Source organism: Chrysemys picta, chromosome 6 (genome assembly GCF_011386835.1).
Source record: "Chrysemys picta bellii isolate R12L10 chromosome 6, ASM1138683v2, whole genome shotgun sequence".
Lineage (NCBI taxonomy): Eukaryota > Metazoa > Chordata > Testudines > Emydidae > Chrysemys > Chrysemys picta.
Window position 1 is genome coordinate 25,166,188 of NC_088796.1, and position 22,364 is coordinate 25,188,551.

General features: G+C 42.3%; 1 protein-coding gene across 9 annotated transcripts in view; it reads right to left on the bottom strand.

The window, feature by feature from the left end:
• The window catches only part of NADK2 (NAD kinase 2, mitochondrial), a 72,886-nt gene extending 53,611 nt beyond the window's left edge, over positions 1-19,275 (bottom strand). For 4 of the 9 annotated variants that reach the window (XR_010602145.1, XR_010602143.1, XR_010602146.1 and 1 more), the window contains exon 1: positions 18,361-18,979. Coding sequence is in view for 2 of the 9 variants with exons in the window: in XM_005306910.4 (XP_005306967.1) it covers positions 18,361-18,834 (474 nt within the window). In the remaining 7 variants the exon portion in view is untranslated. Of the gene's footprint in view, positions 1-18,360; positions 19,008-19,227 lie in introns of those variants that run through there. The other 5 variants (XR_010602142.1, XR_010602141.1, XM_005306911.4 and 2 more) reach the window with 3 other exon arrangements.
• Positions 19,276-22,364: the final 3,089 nt, after the last annotated feature.

Below are 22,364 nucleotides of genomic sequence, written 5' to 3' on the forward strand. Positions count from 1 at the left end.
TGGGAAATCAAGACCTGATTTTATTTCTATCTCCTTGGGGAGTTTGTCCTCATAATCCTGGGAAGCAAAATAAGGCTCAGATATTGCTCCAAAACTATGTCAAGTGGCTAGTGATTTCCCTGCCCCAAAGGAAGCTGGTCTTATTGTCTTCTCTTCACAACAGCGGCCCCTTCTGGGCCTCTTTAGGCTACTGGGGTTCAAGAATGGACTCTCCTGAGGTTCTACCGCCATCCACTGTATGGGATTTACAGTAGGCCAGAAGGGTCTGTGTTTCTCCTGGGAGACCTGTTACAGAGGTGGTATGAGGGGGAGGGAGCAGAGCCTGAAAGCCCTTTACAACATCCTTGCATTTGCAGTGTTTGTGCTGTGTCCAGTATCCTCCATCCACGACCCAAGAGAAGGCAAAGACTGCTGAACTCTGCAGTCAGGGGCACTGACTGCTGGTGTGGTTTCCAGAGAATTCCATGATTTTCCATCTGGAACACTGTCCTTCCAGCATTGTTTCCCAAGGGGACAGGGAGCTTCTTGCCGTGAAACCAACTATTCCAATCCTCTGTCCTTTCCTACTCAAGGGAAAGCAGCTGATGTGACCTCACACAGACTGGACTACGGGGGTTGAGGGGATTACGTGTTGATCACAGAGCCATTGGAGGTCTCTAACCAGATGCTAGTGAGGATGAAGCAGGGGACACAGACCTTTCCTTTTGTCTTTGGCTTTCTCAAACCAGCTCTCTCCATGAAGGCTGCTGGTTTTCAGCTGTTGCAAATACCTCAGAGGGGAAGCAGAGCTGAGGGGACAATCTTCCTAAAAGGCAATCGCAGCCCTGGGACATGGTTGGAAGTCAAACAAACACATTGAGCCAAATGGTTAATCAGAAATTTGAAATAAGTTTGGAATTTCCCTTAGAAAAGCTCTTCAGGTGGGAAATCTGTCTGTCCCTGCAGAGGCAGATTAAACCGGAGAGAACTTTAGGGGCCAGGCCATTTCCCAGCTGCCAGATCTACTTCTGCCCCCAAGCCGCAAAAAGCAAGCTGAAGTACCCATTTTACAACTGATTTATGTATCTTAGTACAATGTAGAGCGGGTTAGGGACTGGGTGAAGGTATATGGCAACAGTTCTCTCAAATGTAGTATAAGCATTAGTGCTTTTTAAAAAGTAGGAATTGGTGTCAGAGGAAATGAATTTCACACATATTACAGAAAAAAATATGACTGTGTGCCAGTCTATAACAACAGTAGTGCAACAGCACAGAAACTAGGATGAAGCTCAACAATACTAATATAAAGTACTACTGCCTTGCATTAAGCTTTTCTGTATCTTCTTAGAGGTATAGCTTAAAGAATAGTGTTGCACTGAAAATTCTTTAATTTTTAAAAAGCATTTGGTCAAGACTATTACATAGGTTCAAGCCTGGAGCACGTAAAAATGTGCTCTTTACTAGGCAACTTCAGTGCACATCAGGCTATTTAAACATGAACCAAAATGCTCTGTAAACGTATTTTAATTATTTTACAAACCCAGAGAAAGTCGTGTCATTTAAAACCTGAGTTCAGCATTCTCTCTCTCTTCTACAGAGCTGGTAATTTCAAACACTTTGATGCAAAAGAAAACCTTGAATTTAGGTCATTAGGAAAAATGAAGGAATATTTTGCCCATCTGGTATTATTAGACCGCTTAACCGGAATAGCCAGTATTTATATTGCAACGGAGAGATGCAAATGAAGTTTAACAGAAGGGTGGAGGGTCCCAAAGCTCAGGCTCCAGCCCTAACCCAAATGTCTGCACAGTAATCTTTAGCCCTGGAGCCCAAGCCCCACGAAGCCGAGTTAGCTGCTGCAGGACAATCATAGGCATGCGGAGTCTTTTATCCCTGTGTAGACATATCCTGAGTGACCTGTATTGTGGAACTTCATGTGATCAAGTACTGGGATCTACTTCATTGTTTCTGGTACCTCCAAATCTGTGGGAATATAGAGGTCTAGGGAAAACCCCCTCAAACTGATAAAAAAATGTGTCTACAGAAGTCTGGTATAAACAAGACTGGGTGATTAATAAGGGGTACCTATGATTTAATTATGTTCCGTGATTGATAATCATGGGAAAGCAATTTTCCCTCCAAAAGGGAGGTTTTTTGCCTCTCACCATATAAAAGTAAATTCGGGGAGTGCAAACTGCTGGCTTCCCACCAGTTACATAAGAGAGACACAGAGGCCAGCTCTTTACCTTACATCAAGGTTGGTAATATAGCTATATCTATTCTTTTCTGTACTCTCTATAGTGCTGTACTAACCTCAGGTTGTCAAATAACAGGCGTGAATGGAAACTTCAAGCACAAATGTGCTTACTCAATTTAATATGAGGAAGAAATGTGCTTTTAGACAAAGCAAGACAGAGACTTGAGATCTCTATTCCAGTCACAGCTTTGCCATGAACCTCCCAAGAACTTGGGCAAATCACTTGCTCTCACTCTTTTGACAATGTGCAGAAAGCTACGGAGGTGGTGGAGGAATTAAAAGGCATATTGGAAATATGTACTCTTCTTAGTAGGCTTATGTATCATCCAGGGTGTAACAGTCTTCATGCTGTCCTAAAGCTTGCCTTTGGGGAAGCATAGGGGGCTGATGCCTGAACACATTTTTTTCTGGTTGTTTTTGTATGAGTAATACATTCTTTTAAATAATTAGCAGAAAGCAAGACTCCTGACAGGAAGTACAAGATGACAGGTCTGGATGTGAATAACCTCACAGGAAAAAAAATCCTGATGGAAAGCTAACAGCTAGAAAATAAAGAGGCTGACTACTAGTCAACTGCCCTATTTCCTAACAGAAAGAGGAATCAAGCAATTGGTGATGGAAGTAAGCTGTTCAAATACAGAAGCAGTTACTGTACCTGGAGCCCATATATTGTGATTTAAATAGAAGTTTTTTAAACTGAAGAGAAACAAAAATGTTAATGTTCAAGATACTGACAAGCTAAAGTTACCTATAATCAGTGTTACTGTAAAATAGAAACATTTAGAAAAGAAAATAGTGCTGTATCATCTGAAAAGTTCTACTCACTGTTCTTGCTAGATCAAATATGTTTCCATTGTATTGCAATTATTAATTTTGCTGGGTATAGATCCTATTTCAAACACTAATTATTTTGATGGGCCAATAGAGCACAAGAATTTTTATTCCTTTTCCAGAACAATCGAACAGTCTGGTGAATGAGGTTTTGACTAATGCTTCTCCGAATGCTTGTATTACTTGCTGATAAGAACTTTTAAATTAATAATGGTCTTATTTTAGACAGACCTGTTAGAACAGGAATTCTAAATATCTTAACAATACTTAGATTATGCAGTGATGATAAGTATATTAGAAATCCTTAGGCAGACTATACAAGTTCTATTTAAAGCCTTTTAATTATTTTTGGTACACAATATTCAATTAAGTCCGTTCGGTCAGATCATTCCTTGCTGGTCAGAGAAACTAACGTATGAGGTTTCTGTTGATTCTTCTGATCAGTATTTAGGTCTCCAGGCCTTACCTTTAGTATTCCTATTTTTTATGTCTACGTGGAATTTGCAATCCGTATAATTAGTTCTTTGTTTTTATTTCTCCAGTCAGAGTTCTGTTCATTTGTACTAACACCATTTTAAGCAGAGGGCTTCATTTCCAGTCCAAGGTAGGTATGGATCATCATGCATTCCATCAAGTATACGTGCCGATTCATAGATTCTAGGACTGGAAGGGACCTCGAGAGGTCATCGAGTCCAGTCCCCTGCCCTCATGGCAGGACTAGACCATCCCGGATAGACATTTATCTAACCTACTCTTAAATATCTCCAGAGATGGAGATTCCACAACCTCCCTAGGCAATTTATTTCAGTGTTTAACCACCCTGACAGTTAGGAACTTTTTTCTAATGTCCAACCTAAACCTCCCTTGCTGCAGTTTAAGCCCACTGCTTCTTGTTCTATCCTTAGAGGCTAAGGTGAACAAGTTTTCTCCCTCCTCCTTATGACACCCTTTTAGATACCTGAAAACTGCTATCATGTCCCCTCTCAGTCTTCTCTTTTCCAAACTAAACAAACCCAATTCTTTCAGCCTTCCTTTATAGGTCATGTTCTCAAGACCTTTAATCATTCTTGTTGCTCTTCTCTGGACCCTCTCCAATTTCTCCACATCTTTCTTGAAATGCGGTGCCCAGAACTGGACACAATACTACAGTTGAGGCCTAACCAGCGCAGAGTACAGCGGAAGAATGACTTCTCACGTCTTGCTCACAACACACCTGTTAATGCATCCCAGAATCATGTTTGCTTTTTTAGCAACAGCATCACACTGTTGACTCATATTTAGCTTGTGGTCCACTATAACCCCTAGATCCCTTTCTGCTGTACTCCTTCCTAGACAGTCTCTTCCCATTCTGTATGTGTGAAACTGATTGTTCCTTCCTAAGTGAAGCACTTCGCATTTGTCTTTGTTAAACTTCATCCTGTTTACCTCAGACCATTTCTCCAATTTGTCCAGATCATTTTGAATTGTGACCCTATCCCTATGTGGGAACTGGAAAGAAGTCCCTGAACTACAATAGCTGGTATAATCAAAGCTTTTTTATACTAAGATATAACTTGAAAAAGTATGTCATTTAGCACCAAAAAAAATCAACACTACTTACATGACCTCAGTCCCCTACCTGATCAGTGCCTACTCCATAATTGTGGAGAAACTGAACATAAGTCAATGGTACTCATTGCATCTGCAGCATACTGCATGTTACACAGAAACTAGCGATCTGGGATGTGTAATGGGAACTGGAGGTCCTAAAAACAGGTATGCTTAAAATCAATTATGTGCCGAATACCCCCCATCAGCCTTGATTTCTGAGAGAGAGAGAGAGAAACATCTGAAAATAATACATTAAAAGCATGTTTAGATCACAAAGTCAAGCATTCAAAAATTAGGAAATGCCCAAATTATTAAATTGGCACCTTTATCATAACGCTTATGCAGAGGGGCCAAGTTACAATCGTCAACGACACAGTCAAATTTTATTTTTTTCCACAGAACCCTGCCTCATTCAGTGCACAGAACAGATGGCACTATGGGAATGAATCAGGGTTGTGTAATGAAGAAGGATGTTGTCTGCAGTACCTCTGCATCATTTGTTGCAAAAGTTGGAAAGTGAAGGAGAAGATGGGGATACTCTCTCCTTAATGGTTTAGGGAATTTACTGCCCTCCTGGAGAATTGGTTTTAATTCCTCCCTCTGCCACAGAGTTTTTATGTGAAGCTGGATATGACTTGTAAACATACATTTTCACAGCAGGTCTCTGAATTCCTCATTTTCTGGGTACTGAACATGAGACACGTGGGGTCTATTGCAGAAAGTGCTGAACTGCAACTAAGATCAATGCAAGCTCTGCTCCGAACATATGAAGTGCTATAAAATACTAAGCACTCCAAAAAAAAAAAAAAAATCAGCTCCGAGGCTTCTCAAATCAGGCAACGAAAATCAGTTGACACTTCTTTGTAAAATGGAGCATAGCAATACCACTTCCTAGGAGCATTGTGAAGGTAAATTCATCAATCTTTGTAAAGAACAAAAACTACAAAAGAACACCGTAGAAAAGCCTGGAGAGAAATTAACAACAGTAGAGTTTGGATAATGTGTAGTAGACACATGGGGACACACGTGGATTAAAAAATACTGAATAGTGATCCTGAGCACCATTCATCCTCTGCACAGAATGAGGCATGGGCTCTGTGCAAAAATGTGATTGTGTAATTGATGACTACATTATTACAGATGCACAAGGAAGATGGATTAAAGCTGCACAGACAACCTTAATTATGGCATTTCCTAACTTTTGAATGCCTGACTTTGCAACCTTAATGTTCTTTTAATATAGGAAATCGCATCCAAAAAAACTAAAAAAAAAATAAATTGTTTAAAAATTGAAAAAACAAAAATTTCATCATGTGGAACCATAATGACCCTCATCTCTGTAGGAGAATGTGGTCTACTGATTAGACTCTTCTGGTCCTGTTCCCTCAGTCTATCTCCTTCTTTCTACTGCACCTGCCCTGTCCCTTCCCTGCTGCTATCCCTCCAGCTCCTGCCCAACATCCCCATCTCTTGTTCCTTTCCCCTCACACCTCTACATTAGTCAGGATGCCGCCTCCTCGCTGCCTGGGCATCAGCTCCGGGACCAATGAGAATACTGAAGAATCTGCCTGCTCTTGGTTCCAGTACTGGCACCACAATGGTCCCCAACTGTTGAGAGAAGTTACAGGGAAAGCCCCAGCAGCCCTGGGCTGGAGCATGCTCAGTAACTCTGAGGTAATGGCACATGCAGTCTGTTTGTCACATGGGAGCTCTGAGGGAATGGTACCTTCACAATTTAGCAGCGGAACCAACAAACCTTTGATCATGTGCAAACAGATTTTTCAGAGGCTTATAACTTAGCCAAATCTGAGCAATTCTTCTACAGGAATATCAAGAAGCACATCCCTACCACAAACACCAGCACCCCTTGCCAAATATCAAGTCCCTTCTCCAAAACATAGGCACTAAAGCTTTTCAGTGAAACAGATGTAAGATTTGTAAAATGGATAAGCAAGTATTTTTCCCTAATCTTATTCTCAGAAATGGATGAACCATTTTACCTGAAACTTTCCAGAAACATTCAGCCTGAGTCAGACGCCTGGCACTGAAAATTTCAGCCCAAACAGTTTAAATTTGGCAGTTATAAGTAACTGAAAACAGGGTCTTATAACGGTAAATGTCAGGCAAACTTAACTACATATGTTGCTACCTGCACCACCTAGAACTAAGGTTAAGATTTTGTCATGGGTATTTTTAGTAAAAGTCACAGGCAGATCATGGGCAATAAACAATACATCATGGAAGCCTGAGCCCCACCACCGCCCATGGCTGACAGCCTGAGCCCAAGCCCTGCTGGGGCTGAAGTCGCAGAGGTCACTTAAAATCATGGAATCCGTGACCAACTTGTAACCTTACCTATAATACGTACATGTACATGGTGGTGGGAGGGGAAGAGGTTGTTTCTGTTAGCTTAGTACTCAGTGTTACCAGCACTTAGGCGTCAAGAAATAAAAATAAGCTATTTACAGGATCCACAGTGCACTGCACCTTTAACTAGACAAGCAGAAAGATATCTAAACAGTTCTTCCTCCAGATTTTGATTGCCTTTAAAATCGTACCAGCTAAAATCCCAGGCCTTTTAAGTTCAGAACAAAAAAGAGAAACAGTTTATTTATCTAGTATCTGTCTCAAAGATGGCTTCTATTAGAAAGCAAACGTAGAAAGTATTTTAAGTCTGTAAAAGCTGGCCAATTCTGGGTAACAAGTTTTAAAAACATAAGGGCATATTGGATTCTATAACCTGGGTAATCTGTGGATTTCATTAAATCCAAAAAGATCATTCAATCCAGATCAGATACAATATTTTAAATCCATCTTTTTACAGGAAAATCAAAGTACTGCATAGATATATCTATTTTTAAAAAGTTAGTGATGGAGCATATTAACTACTGAATGTTTTGGGTCTATCAAGGTGAACAGTACAAAGACAAGAGTAAAGACCAGAATGTTCAAATGCTTTAAAATGCTTGGCTGTTCAAATGGGCTGAATACTACACATACAGAATATTTACGATAGCATACTGAAATAATATTATAAATAAAAACTATGGTTCACAGAGCACCCGTAGGCACCCACAAAGAGCTGGCTGATCACTGTACTAGATTTCAGCCTTGTTCCAGAAGTGTACATTACAAGGACCTTAAAGACCTATTGAGCAGCTGGAAGTAAGCCAGCCTAGGTGCTTCTAGTATGGGCCGATGCCATATAAGAGGAAGAGAAGAAAACAGCAAGAGGAGCATCTAAAGGACAAGGAAACCATCAGTCAACATATCCAAGGGAGAGGGAGACATACAAAGAGTAAGGAAAATGAATGGGGAAAGGGACCAGATCATAGAATCATAGAATATCAGGGTTGGAAGGGACCTCAAGAGGTCATCTAGTCCAACCCCCTGCTCAAAGCAGGACCAATTCCCAACTAAATCATCCCAGCCAGGGCTTTGTCAAGCCGGGCCTTAAAAACCTCCAAGGAAGGAGACTCCACCACCTCCCTAGGTAACGCATTCCAGAGACACAGTCCCAAAACCCAGACTGAGTAGCTAGGTCAGGTCAGCACTGGGCAGATGGAGAAGAAATCCTCTCTCCCAATGTCAAAGAACTGCTCCTTGAAGACTACTTCAGCCTACAGGGTCAGTCTTGGAAGATGCACATAGAATCTGCCCAGCCCTGTCCCAACCCAATCCAGAGATGCTCCACCTATCTCACATGTGTGTTGCTGTGCAGACAGCCTGTGCAGAGCGATTCACATCATCCCATACCTTATATTCATGGAGAACAGAATTAGTCTTGGCCCTTATTGCAGCCAGACATTTATAACACACTTTTTTAACCACAGGATCTAGGTAGCACCACTGTTCTAAGTGTGGCCATTGTGAACATGAGAACGTGCTACAAAAGCATTAGGAACAGCCAAAAGTCACCATGCAAGTAAAAAGAAAAAGTCACCAAATATACTGCAGACTAAATTACTCAAGATATTATAAAAAGCAACAAAGAGTCCTGTGGCACCCCATAGACCAACAGATATATTGGAGCATAAGCTTTCGTGGGTGAATACCCACTTCGTCAGACGCATGCGAAAGCTTATGCTCCAATACATCTACTAATCTATAAGGCGCCACAGGACACTCTGCTGCCCTTTACAGATCCAGATTAACACGACTACCCCTCTGATTCAAGATATTATATATCTTAATTACTCTGAGAAAAAATAATAATCCAGAAATCAAGCCCAAGAGACTTTCACATTTTCAGGAGGCACCAATTTGAAGGAACTATAACTAATTTAGATTTCTTTTTTGTTTCTTTTTCATGTTACTCTTTGCTACTCTGTAATAAAGAAGTAGAACACATGGAAGGGGGAGATGGAGAAGAGTGAACAAACTGATTAATGCAATAAATATATCCTCTTTGAAAAAAAGTTCATAGTTTTCCACATAAGTAATTGTAGTAACTGCCCCGAGGATGTTATGATTGCAATTGTAACACTATGAAAAACACAAGAACTCTTGCTCTAATAGCCCAAAATATCTAATGGTTTATGCTCAAATATGAGAATGGCTAACTGCTTGCTGGGGTCAGTGGGTAATTTGAGCTTCTTCAGAATCAACTATGGGACACCAATGAAGACAGAATATCTGACTAGATGGACCAACAATCTGGTCCACTGATAGTTGGCATTTATTTAGCACTTTTCAGGGGACCTCAAAGCACTTTAACAATTAACTGATTCTCAGAGAACCCATGTAAGGCAGGCATCATTTATCCCCTATTTCACAGGCACAGAAGTAATTTACTCAAAATTACAGTACTGGTTGGAGTAAAGAAATTTAAGTCCTGTGCTTTAGCTACAGAACTATTCTTCTCTTTGACAGCTGCTAATGTAAATCGTTCCTAATGTCTCATTGCCAGAAATGTCTGTAGCCAGTCAACAAAATTAAGCCAGACAAAGCCTTTTACATAATGCTCTTACTGAGCAAATCTTAACAGATTAACTTTTTAAGAAAATGTTACAGGTCAAATACAAAAATTATGAAGGTCCTGTAAAAAGGTTTGGCACTTGTTAAAAAAAAAATGCAGTAGTTTTATTAACTACAGCAAAACAATCCCAGGTAGACCGAGATTAGTCCTAATTTTCATGTTATGTCCCAAGAGTGTCTGTTTTAATTTTGGCAGTTTTAATTTTTTCGAGTAACTCTCTAAACGCTGAATCAAAGCAATGTATTTTTTCTAAAATTGACAAAAATTATTATTAAAATGTAATGGTATTTTAACATTTTTTAACATTTTGCTAATTCTTTACTTCCTTCCCAACTTATTGTCTTTAATTATTAAAGTGCACGTTAATACTTGTTTCTTTAGTTTCCTAATTGTTATAATTTTAGATTTTCCATAGTTTTTCACTATGAAATTTCACGTCAAAAATTGAATTTGATATTAAATTTCCACAAGTCAAGAAAGCTGAAATGTTCCGCCAAGGTACACTCCTCCATCAGGATTTGCAGTTTGAAGTCATTAGAACTTGTGCTCCAAAGTTACTTGATAATTTTAGCAAGTGTATAAAAAAATTCACAATAACTGTGAAGCATTAAAAAGCTAAATAAAATTATTACTAACACTGAAACAATTTTGTTTTTAATTTACAAAGATTTTATGCCATTAAGTTTAATTAAAATGTTATTTTAACCGCTGGTGTTGCACACACTTATGCACATGCTTAAAGCTAAGCACGAGTAGTCCAACTGAAGACAGCAGGACTATTCATGCAACTAAAATTACACACCTGCTTAAGTGGTTGCAGAATCAGGACCTTAAATATTCCATATTTTTGTCTATAGCACTTTTGTAAAATTCGAATAAGATACTCTACGAGTCGTGGCATTTAAAAAGAGGCCAGCATTTATAATTTAGTTCATTATAAAAGCTGATCTGAATTGCAGTAGCACAAATTTTCAAATCAATTTTGCTAAGCTTCAGAGTGACTGGGATTGCTCCATTCTGATTTTTAAAATATGGCATTATGGTAAGTTTTCAGATTTTGATAGTTAGTGCGAAGTGGGAATAATTCTTCAAACTATCTTAAAGTCTATAACTGCTACAGTTGCCTCTTTCCAGGAAGCATTGCAGTGTTGCCCTATTAACTTAAATTTCTAGCCAGAAGCCGTTTGTAAGAAAGGAAAGTTACTGAATAGGAATGTGTCTTAGGAATCCAAGCATATTGCCTTTATCTGGAGTGCCTGTTTTGGTGTCATGAGCCCCCAGGATCCCTCTAGAAGGCAATTGTTAGAGCCATCCACACACACAGTAGATCCTCAGAGTTATGAACATCAGACTTATGAACTGACCAGTCAACCACATACATTTGGAACCGCAAGTACACAATCAGGCAGCAGAGACACACATACACACACACACCCAAAAAAACCCAGCAGCAAATACTATACACTACAGTACAGAACTGTGTTAAATGTAAACTATTAAAAAAAAGGGAAGTTTAAAAAAAGATTTGACAAGGAAACTTTCTGTGCTTGTTTCATTTAAATTAAAATGGTCAAAAGCAGCATTATTCTTCTTCGTAGCAAAATTTCAAAGCTATATTAAGTCAATGTTCAGTAGTAAACTTTTGAAAGAACAACCATAACATTTTGTTCAGTTACTAACTCCGAAATGTTTGTAACAACCTCTATTCCCAGTGTTCATAATTCTGAGGTTCTACTGTACGCTCTTTAAGGTTGTGTACACACTACCACTAACGTCATTATAAATTATGTCACTCAGGGGTGTGAATACCCCCCCGTGAAGCAAGTCAAACCAACCTAAGCACCGGTGTGGACAGCGCTTTACTGCCACTTGTGGGGGCTGGAGTAATTCAGTCAATAGGAGAACTCTCTCCCGTCGTCTTAGAGCATCTGCACTATCAGCTCTACAGCACCCTACTCCTGTAAGCTGTGTGTGTAGCCATAGCTTTAGACCCAAATGTCTGGTGCAAGCAGATGAGTGACTGCATTACCAATTACCTGCAGTTCCTTTCCAAAGAAAAATACCATTTGATGACTGAAGAAGCACAGTGAGGATTTGCATAGGCTTGGGGAACTCAAGTGACAGGCAAGTAGCCTTTTCTCCTCCAATGTGAATTGTTCAAGTGGATCTCCATTCTTGGCAGTGACCACAGAAAGCACGTGAAGAGCATTTAAAGGCTGAAGTACTGTACTTCCCAAGAGGATTAGACTTCACTTCTAAATCGAGAAAGCAGTGTTAAGTGAAGGACAACTGTAGTTCCTCATGAAAACTTTAAGAACTTCATTCACAGTCAGGTGAAGAGGCGCACACATGCATAGAGCCCTGATAGCCAAAAGCTTCAGTTTATAACTGAACCACAAGGCTGCATTTGTACTTCTTAGGTGAGCTAACACGTCTGCCAGGCATTTGGTATAGTCTCAGAAAGCCATTAGCAAAGCCAAACAGAAATACCTTGTATTGGTAAGTAATCATTCCCTATTCATAATCTGAGGTACTTCCTGTGTGAAGCTTAACTTAAAGAGGATTCTCAGGTAAACAACCCTAAACCAGTCCTTTGAACTCAATAAGAGATAGCAGTAGCAATTATGTGACATTTGAACCTCAGAATGGATTTGCTCAGCTTTCTTTAGTCTAATAGAGAGACAGACCTTTTATCTTTAAAATTAGAAGAACTCAGAGTAAGTATTTCCCCTGATACTGGTGCAGGATTTCAGTTTCTCCTACTTTGTTTAGAAAAGAAACTTTCACCTCAGTATTTTCAAATCGGAGTAGGATAGGAAACTATACAAATGGAACAAAAATCAAGTACTTTTATTTTCATTTTCAACACCCAATTCAAATTAATTCAACTACATACAGATAGGAAAAGCAAAAGATTGTCCCTGAAAAGGTAGATTTAGTCTGATCTACTTCAGGGTTCTGGGCTCACCATCAAAATTATTATCCAGCAGCAGATGCTGCAGGTAGGCACAGCCAAAGGACAGTCTTTCTTGGAAGCTCCTGCAATGTTCTCCTGATTGTGATTGGAAGGACTACTGATGCCCTTCATATAATAAAGACTGCCCCACTGACATTAAAGAGAACAGAATGATTAAATCCCATGGAATGCTTTGAGAAGCGTACATAGTTCTAAAAACCCTATAATGCCGAGAAAGAGTTAGTTACTACTTTGTATACAGATACCACAGTTTATACATCCCCTGCAACAGAGCCCCTAGCCACTATATACGGTTCTTGAATATTGGATAAAACTGATACCAATCCAAGTTTATAATTAGACACAATGAAGAGCTAGAACAGGAAGCTTAAAGTCTAGTGTCTTTATTTTTGCTCATTCGTGTCAAACCCTTATCTCAGTGAAGGCAGTTCAATTCTCTAGTGCAAATGAAGCCTTGGCAACCAAAAAGGTAAAGACAACTAGCCCAAAACAGAGCCTAAAAAGAGGCTGTATTTCTATTTATGGAGCAAGGCGCTTTTGTATTCATCCCACTTGTTAGGGAAGTAGGAAAGCAATACTGTTGTAACAGTTAAATACTTCATATTTTCAAAATGCATTACAAAGGCTATGGCTACCCTAGAGAGTTTACAGTGGAGCAGCTTCACTGATGGAGCTGCGCTGCTCTAAACTCTCTAGTGTAGCCGCTCTAAGCCAACCGGAGGGAAGGGGGGAAGAGGGTTAATTACTCCAGCCCATCAGCGGTAGTTGTGTCAGCAGGAGAAGCTCTCCCACTGACATAGCATACCCACATTGGTGCGTAAATTGACATAAATTAGGTTGCTCGGGGAGGTGGCTAATTCACACCCCTGAGCGACAATGTATGTCAACTTAAGCTGTAGCGTAGCTATAGCCAAAGTTCTTTCTTGAACATCAACAGTGACTTCTGAAATGCTAATATTAACAATTCTGCTCTCTGGACAAGAAAAATGGAAGAGACAGGTTATAAAGTTGTTGCAGTTAGGCATATAGGATTTCCATGCCAGACAACTAGGAAAGAGAACTTTTCCCGTGTAAGTACTTCCCCCATCCAGAATTCTGCACTTCCATCTCACTCAGCTATACAGACAGGAAGTAGTAAACTGTCTCTTGAACTGATCCACGTAGACCATTTCTCAATTAAAAAAAAATGTTCTATCCAAAAGGTGAACCTTGTATATTCAGTCAGAACATTAAACATGTATAAAAAACAACAGTAAGCTTTTCAAGGCAGAAAGGAGTGTAAACAAAAGTACTATGCCCGAGGAAGTGATGTCCTTGCATACTTCAAAGAGGTCATATCTGAAAAAGGAAACAGTAATGATTAAGTCCTAAACTACATTACTCCATGTTCATACCCTACCCCCTACTCAGCAGATTTACTGAGGTTTCTGTTTACTTGCTCAGGTTTAAGAAAAAACATGCAGAGCCAATCATAAGTAGAACCTGACAACTTGAGCAAAGCAAACAGAAAATTCTACAAACAGAAGAAAATTCAAGGAATGGGAACATCCAAAATTAGAAGCCTGGGGCACAAGGTAAGAGGAACTTTCAGTATCTTAGCGCACAAGCCCCTTTTAACACATACATGTACATAGCAAAGTCTTAAATCAACCTTGAAAATCCTAACTAAGCCCTTACTTGCCCTGTCTACTGGGGGAATTTCTCAGCTGGAATTATACAGCTATACTAATGTGTATGCTCTTATCCTGGCACAAGAGTGCCTTTTTCCAGTTTAGTTTATGATGTAACAAGCTAAACCAGAAAAAGGCACTTATTCCAGAATAAGAACATCCACAAAGAATGCTATAGCAGTATTATATTGCTATAGTTACATCAGTGAATTTCCCATACAGACAAATCCTAAGTTTAGTGTGTCACCTCCATGAGTGGACACATACAGTCTGGATTGTTAGATTAGCCTTCACAATTGTCATGAAAATGTAAGTGGAGAGAGGTCTGCCTTAAATTATTATTAGTTTAAGATAGCACCTATAAACATAAGCACCTTCAAAACATTTGAGATGGTATGTATTCTACACCAAAGAGCTCACAGTCTATGGAGAAGTAGAAAAGTGATTAGGGAATGGCAAAAAAAAAAGTTGTTTTTTTTAAATATATACACAAGTCAATTAGATTCGCTGTAGGAAGCACAACAAGAATAGGGTCTTTAAAATGGACTTAAATGTTCCAAGAGTAGAGGTCTTATGGATGATCTCAGGAAGGTCAAACCACGCTCAGGGACCAGTTGGAAGAAGGCATGGTGACAAATGACTGCGACAGTGACGACCGGGTGGATGAGGGTAGTAGCACTGGCAGAGAAGGGAATTTAAGTAGGGAAGAGAAGAGTTCTATAACGCACTGAATGTGCTAACAAAAAGCTATATTAGATACTATATATAGCACATGGGGTTTCAAAGATGGATTCAAAGAAAGTGAGAATAGACAGGAAAAGTTACTTTTAACAACTAACTGCATTTTGTATGTACTCAACTGACAACAGTAGGCTTCTGTGAGGCCTAAGGGGAGGATTTTGTAGTAGTTGGGGTGGGACAGAACCACCTAATGAGAGATCTGGCTGAGGGCTGGGGAAAAAAAGGAAATGACACATTTGGGAAATAGCTGTGATAGTGACAGGAGAGGGAGAAGTCAAAAACAGCCCCCATAAGTCTAAAAATAAGGTTAGAAACCCAGAGCTAAGGACACAATGGAATCCCTTTCTCTGATTGAGCTTAATCATACATACAGCCTGTATCACCACACAAACAAGGCAAATATTAGGACAATTCTCTGTAGCTCATTAGTAGTTCTTGGAACGTCTCACCCAAAACGTAACTAATTTACATTAGTAATTTACATGAGGCCTTCAAATTACCATATCATAGTATTATTGGACAGACTAACCTTGTCAATTCCATCTACCACAGAAGGTATAATTTAAAAACACACAAGAAACAAAAAGTGTTTAACAACAGACTTATGTTCTTCTAATGGCACTCTTTATAAAGAGGGAAGACATAAAAGGTGTATGAGTTAAATCTGTTGCTGCTCTTAGTTTGTGAAAAAGATGCGGAATAGACCTAACAGACTAAGGGTATGTCTTCACTAGCAATGTTAAAGCGCTGCCACAACGTGGCTGTGTAGTCACGGCACTGAGCTCTCCCAGTGCTGTAAAAAAAAACACCCTCAGGAGGGGAGCATAGCTCAGCACTAGAAGCACGACTCAGCACTTGTGCACTGTCTACACTGCCACTTTACAGCGCTGAAATTTGCAGCGCTCAGGGGTGTTTTTCACATCCCTGAGCAAGAAAGTTGCAGCGCTGTAAAGTGGCAGATTCAAACACATAATAAATGGGAACCAGGCACCTAGTTCAATGCATATGCTCATGAATGAACTAGATAGGCCAATGCTTAGAATACTAGGGGTTAGGAACCGCTTGTATGATGGAGCTGGCCCCAATAATCTCAAACTTTAAGAACAAGTGCACAAAGATTGTACTGTGTGCATGGCTGTGACGCTGCTGCCAGCAAATCAGTTTCTACTTTGACACCAAGCGAATAAAAATCCATGATTTAAAAAAAAAAATTTTTTGTTTAAATTGGATTTTTTTTATAAAATGCTTTTTGAGGAAAAGACCTACTGAAAGATAGTTTTAATTAAGATACATTATAGCTCAAAGAGATCTCATCATGGAATAGGGATTATAAATTCTAATTCTATAGTATGAGACAATATATTCATGTAATGTTTAAGAAAAGTTTTGTAAATTGAGTTCCAATAGTTCATAGATTAGGGACCCAATCTTATGGGGCTCCAGGGACTTCTGTATAGATTATTTAGGTTAATCTTTCTATCTACCCAGTGGGACTCAGTGCTCAGTCTAGAAAATACCATCAGAGATGCTTAGTTTTGCAGTTCTCAGACTGTGGATTTGTGTCTCCAGAGATAACATGCTTGTTAACAGAAAAAATGGTTTTAAATAAATAATATATAGAGGTGAGAAATAAGAGACCTCAACCCTATTATCAGTCTGCAGATTTGTGTACACAGAGTCAATCCCTTACCTCTCTCTAAAAGTGCAAAGTTTTCAAAAAGTTCAATGAATAAAAATTGTTGGGGGGCGGAATAGATCTGGACAAGGAGAAGAAGTCTGGAGATAAATGTGAGAAGGGAGGGACAGGCAGTTGAAACAAAGGTGACACTGTTTGAGCAGCATATTCCAGAGGCCTTGAGGTCTTTCTGAGTGTAGCCTTCATTGATTTGAGATCTACCATACCATTCTCTCACTAGAAGGGAAAACCTATAATGGCAGCAGGCCGTAAAAGAGACCCAGTTTGGGAATATTTTAATGAAGTTCCTCTTCCTGTGAAGAATATGTATTAAGGTTGTAACAACCAACAAGAATACACTTTTATGTCTAAATCCATGATTAAATTGAGTCTTCCTGACTAGTGATTTAAATCAAATCCACCCTGCTTTGACATATCTCCCTTTCTGTTACCAATTATGGTCAGTTCAAGTATCAGGGGGTAGCCGTGTTAGTCTGTATCTACAAAAACAAGGAGTCTGGTGGCACCTTAAAGACTAACAGATTTATTTGGGCATAAAAACAGGTGAGTCTCTTCTTACGCGGGGGTTCCGTTCCACGGTTAGCGCGTAAAGCGAAAACCACGTATAGTCAAAATTACATTGAGTTGAATGGCAGGCGGAATCGCCCACACTACAGGTATAGTATTAAAATTGTTATTTTTCTCTCTCTTTTTTTTTTTTTTGGCCAACCGCATAAAGCTGAAATCGTGCATGTTAAATGCATGTAAGATGCGACAGACCTGTATTCAACTTCCTACTATCAGGACACTTTCACACAGTCTAGATTTTGCTGAGATGTTACATAATTTGTTTTCATTAACCCAATTAGTAACACTGGTGTTTAAATCTAAACTGGTCACCTGCCATATTTGTAACCCAAGCTTCACAGCCCTGTTCTAATGTCTGAAAACAGTGTGTGAAACTGCATGGTTGTTTGTAGTGTTGCTGTAGCACAGCTGGTGCCAGGAAATGAGAAAGATAAGGTGGGTGTGGTAGCAACTTGTATTGGACCAAATTCTGCTGGTGAAACAGGCAAGCTTTTGAGCTTCACAGAGATAGAAACCTTGCCTCTTTCACAAACAGAATTTGGTCCAATAAAAGATAGCTATATCTCCATATATTAGTATATCTCATAGAGCTGGAAGGGACCCTGAAAGGTCATCGAGTCCAGCCCCCTGCCTTCACTAGCAGGACCAAGTACTGATTTTGCCCCAGATCCCTAGGTGGCCCCCTCTAGGATTGAACTCACAACCCTGGGTTTAGCAGGCCAATGCTCAAACCACTGAGCTATCCTCTTCCCATTACCTCATGGTATTTTGTTTCTCTCAAACTGAAGGGTAACAGTGCACCTCCCTACCCTCTATTCTACCCTACAGGGTTGGAGCCAAGGTAATACTGAGAGTTTATCCAGTACAGTTATTTGACTCTAGGTGCCTATAGACTTGCCTATGCCCCCTGAAAAGTGAGCTTTATCAGGAGCTAATCTGGCCTGTTTCCCTGAACAGGTGAAGCTGGAGCAGGTGGCAGTGGCTGAGATTACCGTAGATGAGCATCGTGCCCGCTGAGAACCGTAGGGGCGAGGGTACCAGCCTGGCTGGGGTAATGAGCCGTGCCGCACTCACCAGCTGTTTGAGATCCTCCTCCGAGAGCTCCGCGTAGCGGTACCGCTGCTGCTCGAACTCGTATCTGGTGGTCTTGGCCACCACCACGACCCGGGTGGGGCGGAACCCACTGCCACAGGGGAGCCCCGCGCTACCCGCGCTCCTCCCCCGCCGCTGATCCAGCCGCGACAGGGCGAACCCAGAAGAGCTCTGCTGGCCCAGCGCGAAGGGTCCTGGTCCAGGCGAGCCTGAGCTCTCTTGCTGGAGGAGGCGCTGGGGTGGGAACCCGGCGGCGGCGAAGGAGGGGAGCAACGACTCGGCCGGGCTCAGTCGGCTGCGCGTGAGGAGGCGCCGCTGCAGCCCGCCGGACAGCGGCAGCCCGGCCAGGAGCGAGGAAGCCGCAGCCGCTGCTTGGTATTTCAGCAGGGAGCGCAGGGCGGCCGCCCGGCTGGCTGCGCAGCGGCAGCCGCATAGGAAGCCCGGGTAGCAGGTCATAGCCCGGGCTCCGCTACCCCCGGGGCCGTAATGGCCGGGAGCGTGCGGCAGGAACAGCCCACCCCTGGCCGCGCCAACCGCGCAGCTCTTCGACGGGGGCGGAGACAGAACCGGCAAACCAGAGCCCGCCGCCTCCCAAACGCTAAACACACATGGTACGTGCGCGCCAGCCTGCAGATGCGCACGCGCTCAACACAGGGGCTAGGGAAGAGAAACACCCACCCACCGGAACACAATATGGACTGCGCATGCGCCCTACTCAATCAAACCAATAGGGGGAAACTCTCCCCGCCTGCTGACAGGACCAACAGCGCATTTCAACCAATGAGGCGGAGGAGGAGAACGCCAAACCGAGGAAGGGCGGGAGGAAAAGGCCGTGGGGTGTTTATCTACCTCAGTCCGTACGGAATGTCTCGCCATGCTGGGATTACTGAGGGGTGCGCATGCGCTTCCCCCTCCGTGCACCAGCCTTTTCTGTATCTCCACGGGTTTGGGGAGGGGTCAAGAGACAGCGATTGGATTCGAACTGAGGAGTTGGGTGCGCGAGCTGCAGAGCAACTGTCATCACAGAGCCAGTTAGAACCGGCTCGGAGGGGGCGGGGCGCTCCCTCAGGGGAGTTGTTGACGGTAGGCAGGGGACGCTGGGCTGTCAAACTGCCACCTGACCAGGGCAGCCTCCGTGTCTTCGAGCCATGAGGCAGAGTTAGGGTGACCAGATGTCCCGATTTTATAGGGTCTTTTTCTTGTATAGGTTCCTATTACCCCCCAACCCCTGTCCCGATTTTTCACACTTGCTGTGTGGTCACCTTAGGCAGAGTACACAGACAGCACCGTGTCACTCCCAGCCACAGTGTCGTGTTACGGGCAGGCTCTGACTAGCACTAGCTAAAAACCCATATATAGACCCCCTCTGATGAATCCCCGTGCACGCCACGAACCCCCATGTTCACCCCACCTTGCCCTACTGTGTCACAACACACACCCGTATCCCCGTTGAAACCTTGCTCTGTGCTGTGACACCCTCCCCCCCCCCCGAGTATCCCAGGCTGCCCACTGTTATGCCACGACTCCCATTGTGTACCGTAAACTGCCCTGAGGGCCATGACCCCCTCTGTGCCCCAGGCTGCTCCTGGCCTGTGCCACGACCCCCCCACCATTGTGCTCTTGGCTGAACACCACTACCTCCGGTCTTGCCACAGCTCACCCCCCACACACACACAAAACCCAGACTGACCCCTCCCATCTTGCCACGACCCCATCCAAAAAGCCCAGACTGAGCCCCCAGGTCTTGCCACACCCACAACCCTGTCCGCAAAGCCCAGGCTGCCTCCCCTGGCCTGTGCCACAACCATAGGCAGCTCAGCACCCACCGGCAGCCCTACCGATCAGCTCCTCCCCATCCCTCCCAGTGCCTTCCATCCCCTGCAGATCACTGTTTAGCAGCATGTGGGAGGAGTGAGTGCAGGGTGCTCTCAGGGGAGGGGACAGAATGGGGTGGAGCAGGGGTGGGAAGGGGTGGAGTGGGGGCAGGACCTGGGGTGGAGCAGGGGCTCGAGCACACCCCAGCAACTCATAAAGACACTGCCTATGGCCACAGCCCCCCATTGTGCCTCAGTCAGTCCTCCCCCTCCCAGGACCAGGCCACAACATCCCTCACACTGTGCCCCAGTTACACCCCCGGGACTGTGCCACAATCCCACCCTGCTGTGCCCCACCCAGTCTGTCCTCCCCACCCCCACTGTGCCCCAGGCTACCCCTGTTTCCCACACTATTTAGGGCTCTCACCCACCTATCCTCTCTTTTGTGTACTCAGGAAGTAAGGGACCCAACTTTAACCCGCCGTGGGCTCCGGGATAACACCCATTTCTGGTGGGCTCACGGCTTTACGATCTGCAGGGCCTTTTCCCAGTGAAAGAGCCTTGTACAATAATATCCTTAACTTATATTTATTAACACTTGATCTACAGAATACACATGCTAAACATACAGTGCTCACCTCTCCCAATAAGGCAAACAAACTTTTCCTGGTGGCCAGTCAGGATTAGGTAGTCCAGGACTCCAGCTTCTGAACAGTATATAGTTGGCAGGGCGTGATGATTTTGGCAGCTTTGATGTTGGGCTGTGTTCTGGAGTTAGGTTCTTCTTCCATTTCTTCTTGGACCCAAATTTTTATAGTGAACTTGAGTCCTGACTATTTGTATGTTAGCCAATTATTTTTATTAAAGTATTACGAAATAATTCTTTAACCAGTCCTAACATATTGTGAAACACTTCTTTACCAATCATGCCCCACCACCTTAGTTGGTTCCAAGCTTGCAAAATTAGTTATGCAACAGACAGAATCAATTAAATAATCAGACAGAGACCATACAGATAAACAATAGAGAAATCGGGGCCATAAAGGCAAAACAATAGAGAAGTATAGATTTTACTGTCATAACTTGATAAGTGGTTTCTTGCCAGACAGAATGCTATCAAGCAACATTTTCTTTAAACATCTCAAAATCTGTTTTTTTATCTGGTGATGGTGGGTACTATTAGGACAGGACTACCTTCTTAACAGCCTGATATTACATTGTTTTGGTGCAATTTAGATGTAAACTGAGGATGTGATTTTCTGCAACTTAGCTCAGGGCTGCTGATTTTACTGCAGAAGAAGGTCTCAGACCTTACACCCCATGCCTTGCCACAACCTTCCCCCTGCTGTACCCTAGGTTACCCCCAAGCCATGCCATGACCCCCTCTATGTAGCCTGGGCTGCCTCCCCCCCTCGGGTCATGCCAGTAACACTGAATGGATAGGAGCAGGACAAGACTGCATTTGTCAAGCCAGAAAAAAACATCTTGCAGTAATCAAGACGTGAGCTTCCTTTACATCTTACAAAGAGAGCTAAGACGTTTCCCCATTCTAAGAGCACCCCCAGGGAATCTTTACATACATTTTTATTAGAGAGACAAGGTGAGTGAGATAATATTTTTTATTGGACCAACTGGATAAAAGAGTGGTAATGAACAGGTGTGACGTTATTGACATGAACTGTGACCGTATAAATCATTGTTGCAACCAAGGTCCTATAGTTACACCAAATCGTGTAGAAAGGAGGTCAAGTAAGGTGTCTATGAAAAGGTTGTAATTTGCTGGTTATGATTATGCTGTCTGTATGTGTGTATCATTTTTGTATTTGAAGTTATGAATATTGGCTATGTACTTGTATCTCAATGTGTTTGATTAAGTAGCATTAGTGAAGCATTTGGTCAGCTTTTTGAAAAAGGAATTTTCAGATTAAGTTCCTAATCAAGAAACACTTAACTGACACTGGACCTTGGGATACTCCAATTCACATCTGAGGAGCCTTCCTGGGAACGTTCAAGGTAGCATGTGAGCAATGACTGCTCTACCTATAAAGAACTGAGTCATGCATGGACATGTGACTTGCCCATGTGACTCCAAACTCCACCTTGCTGCTGTGATTTCCATGGTAAGAACATGAGGGTGACCTTTCACATAGCAGAGGATATAAGAGGCCCTGG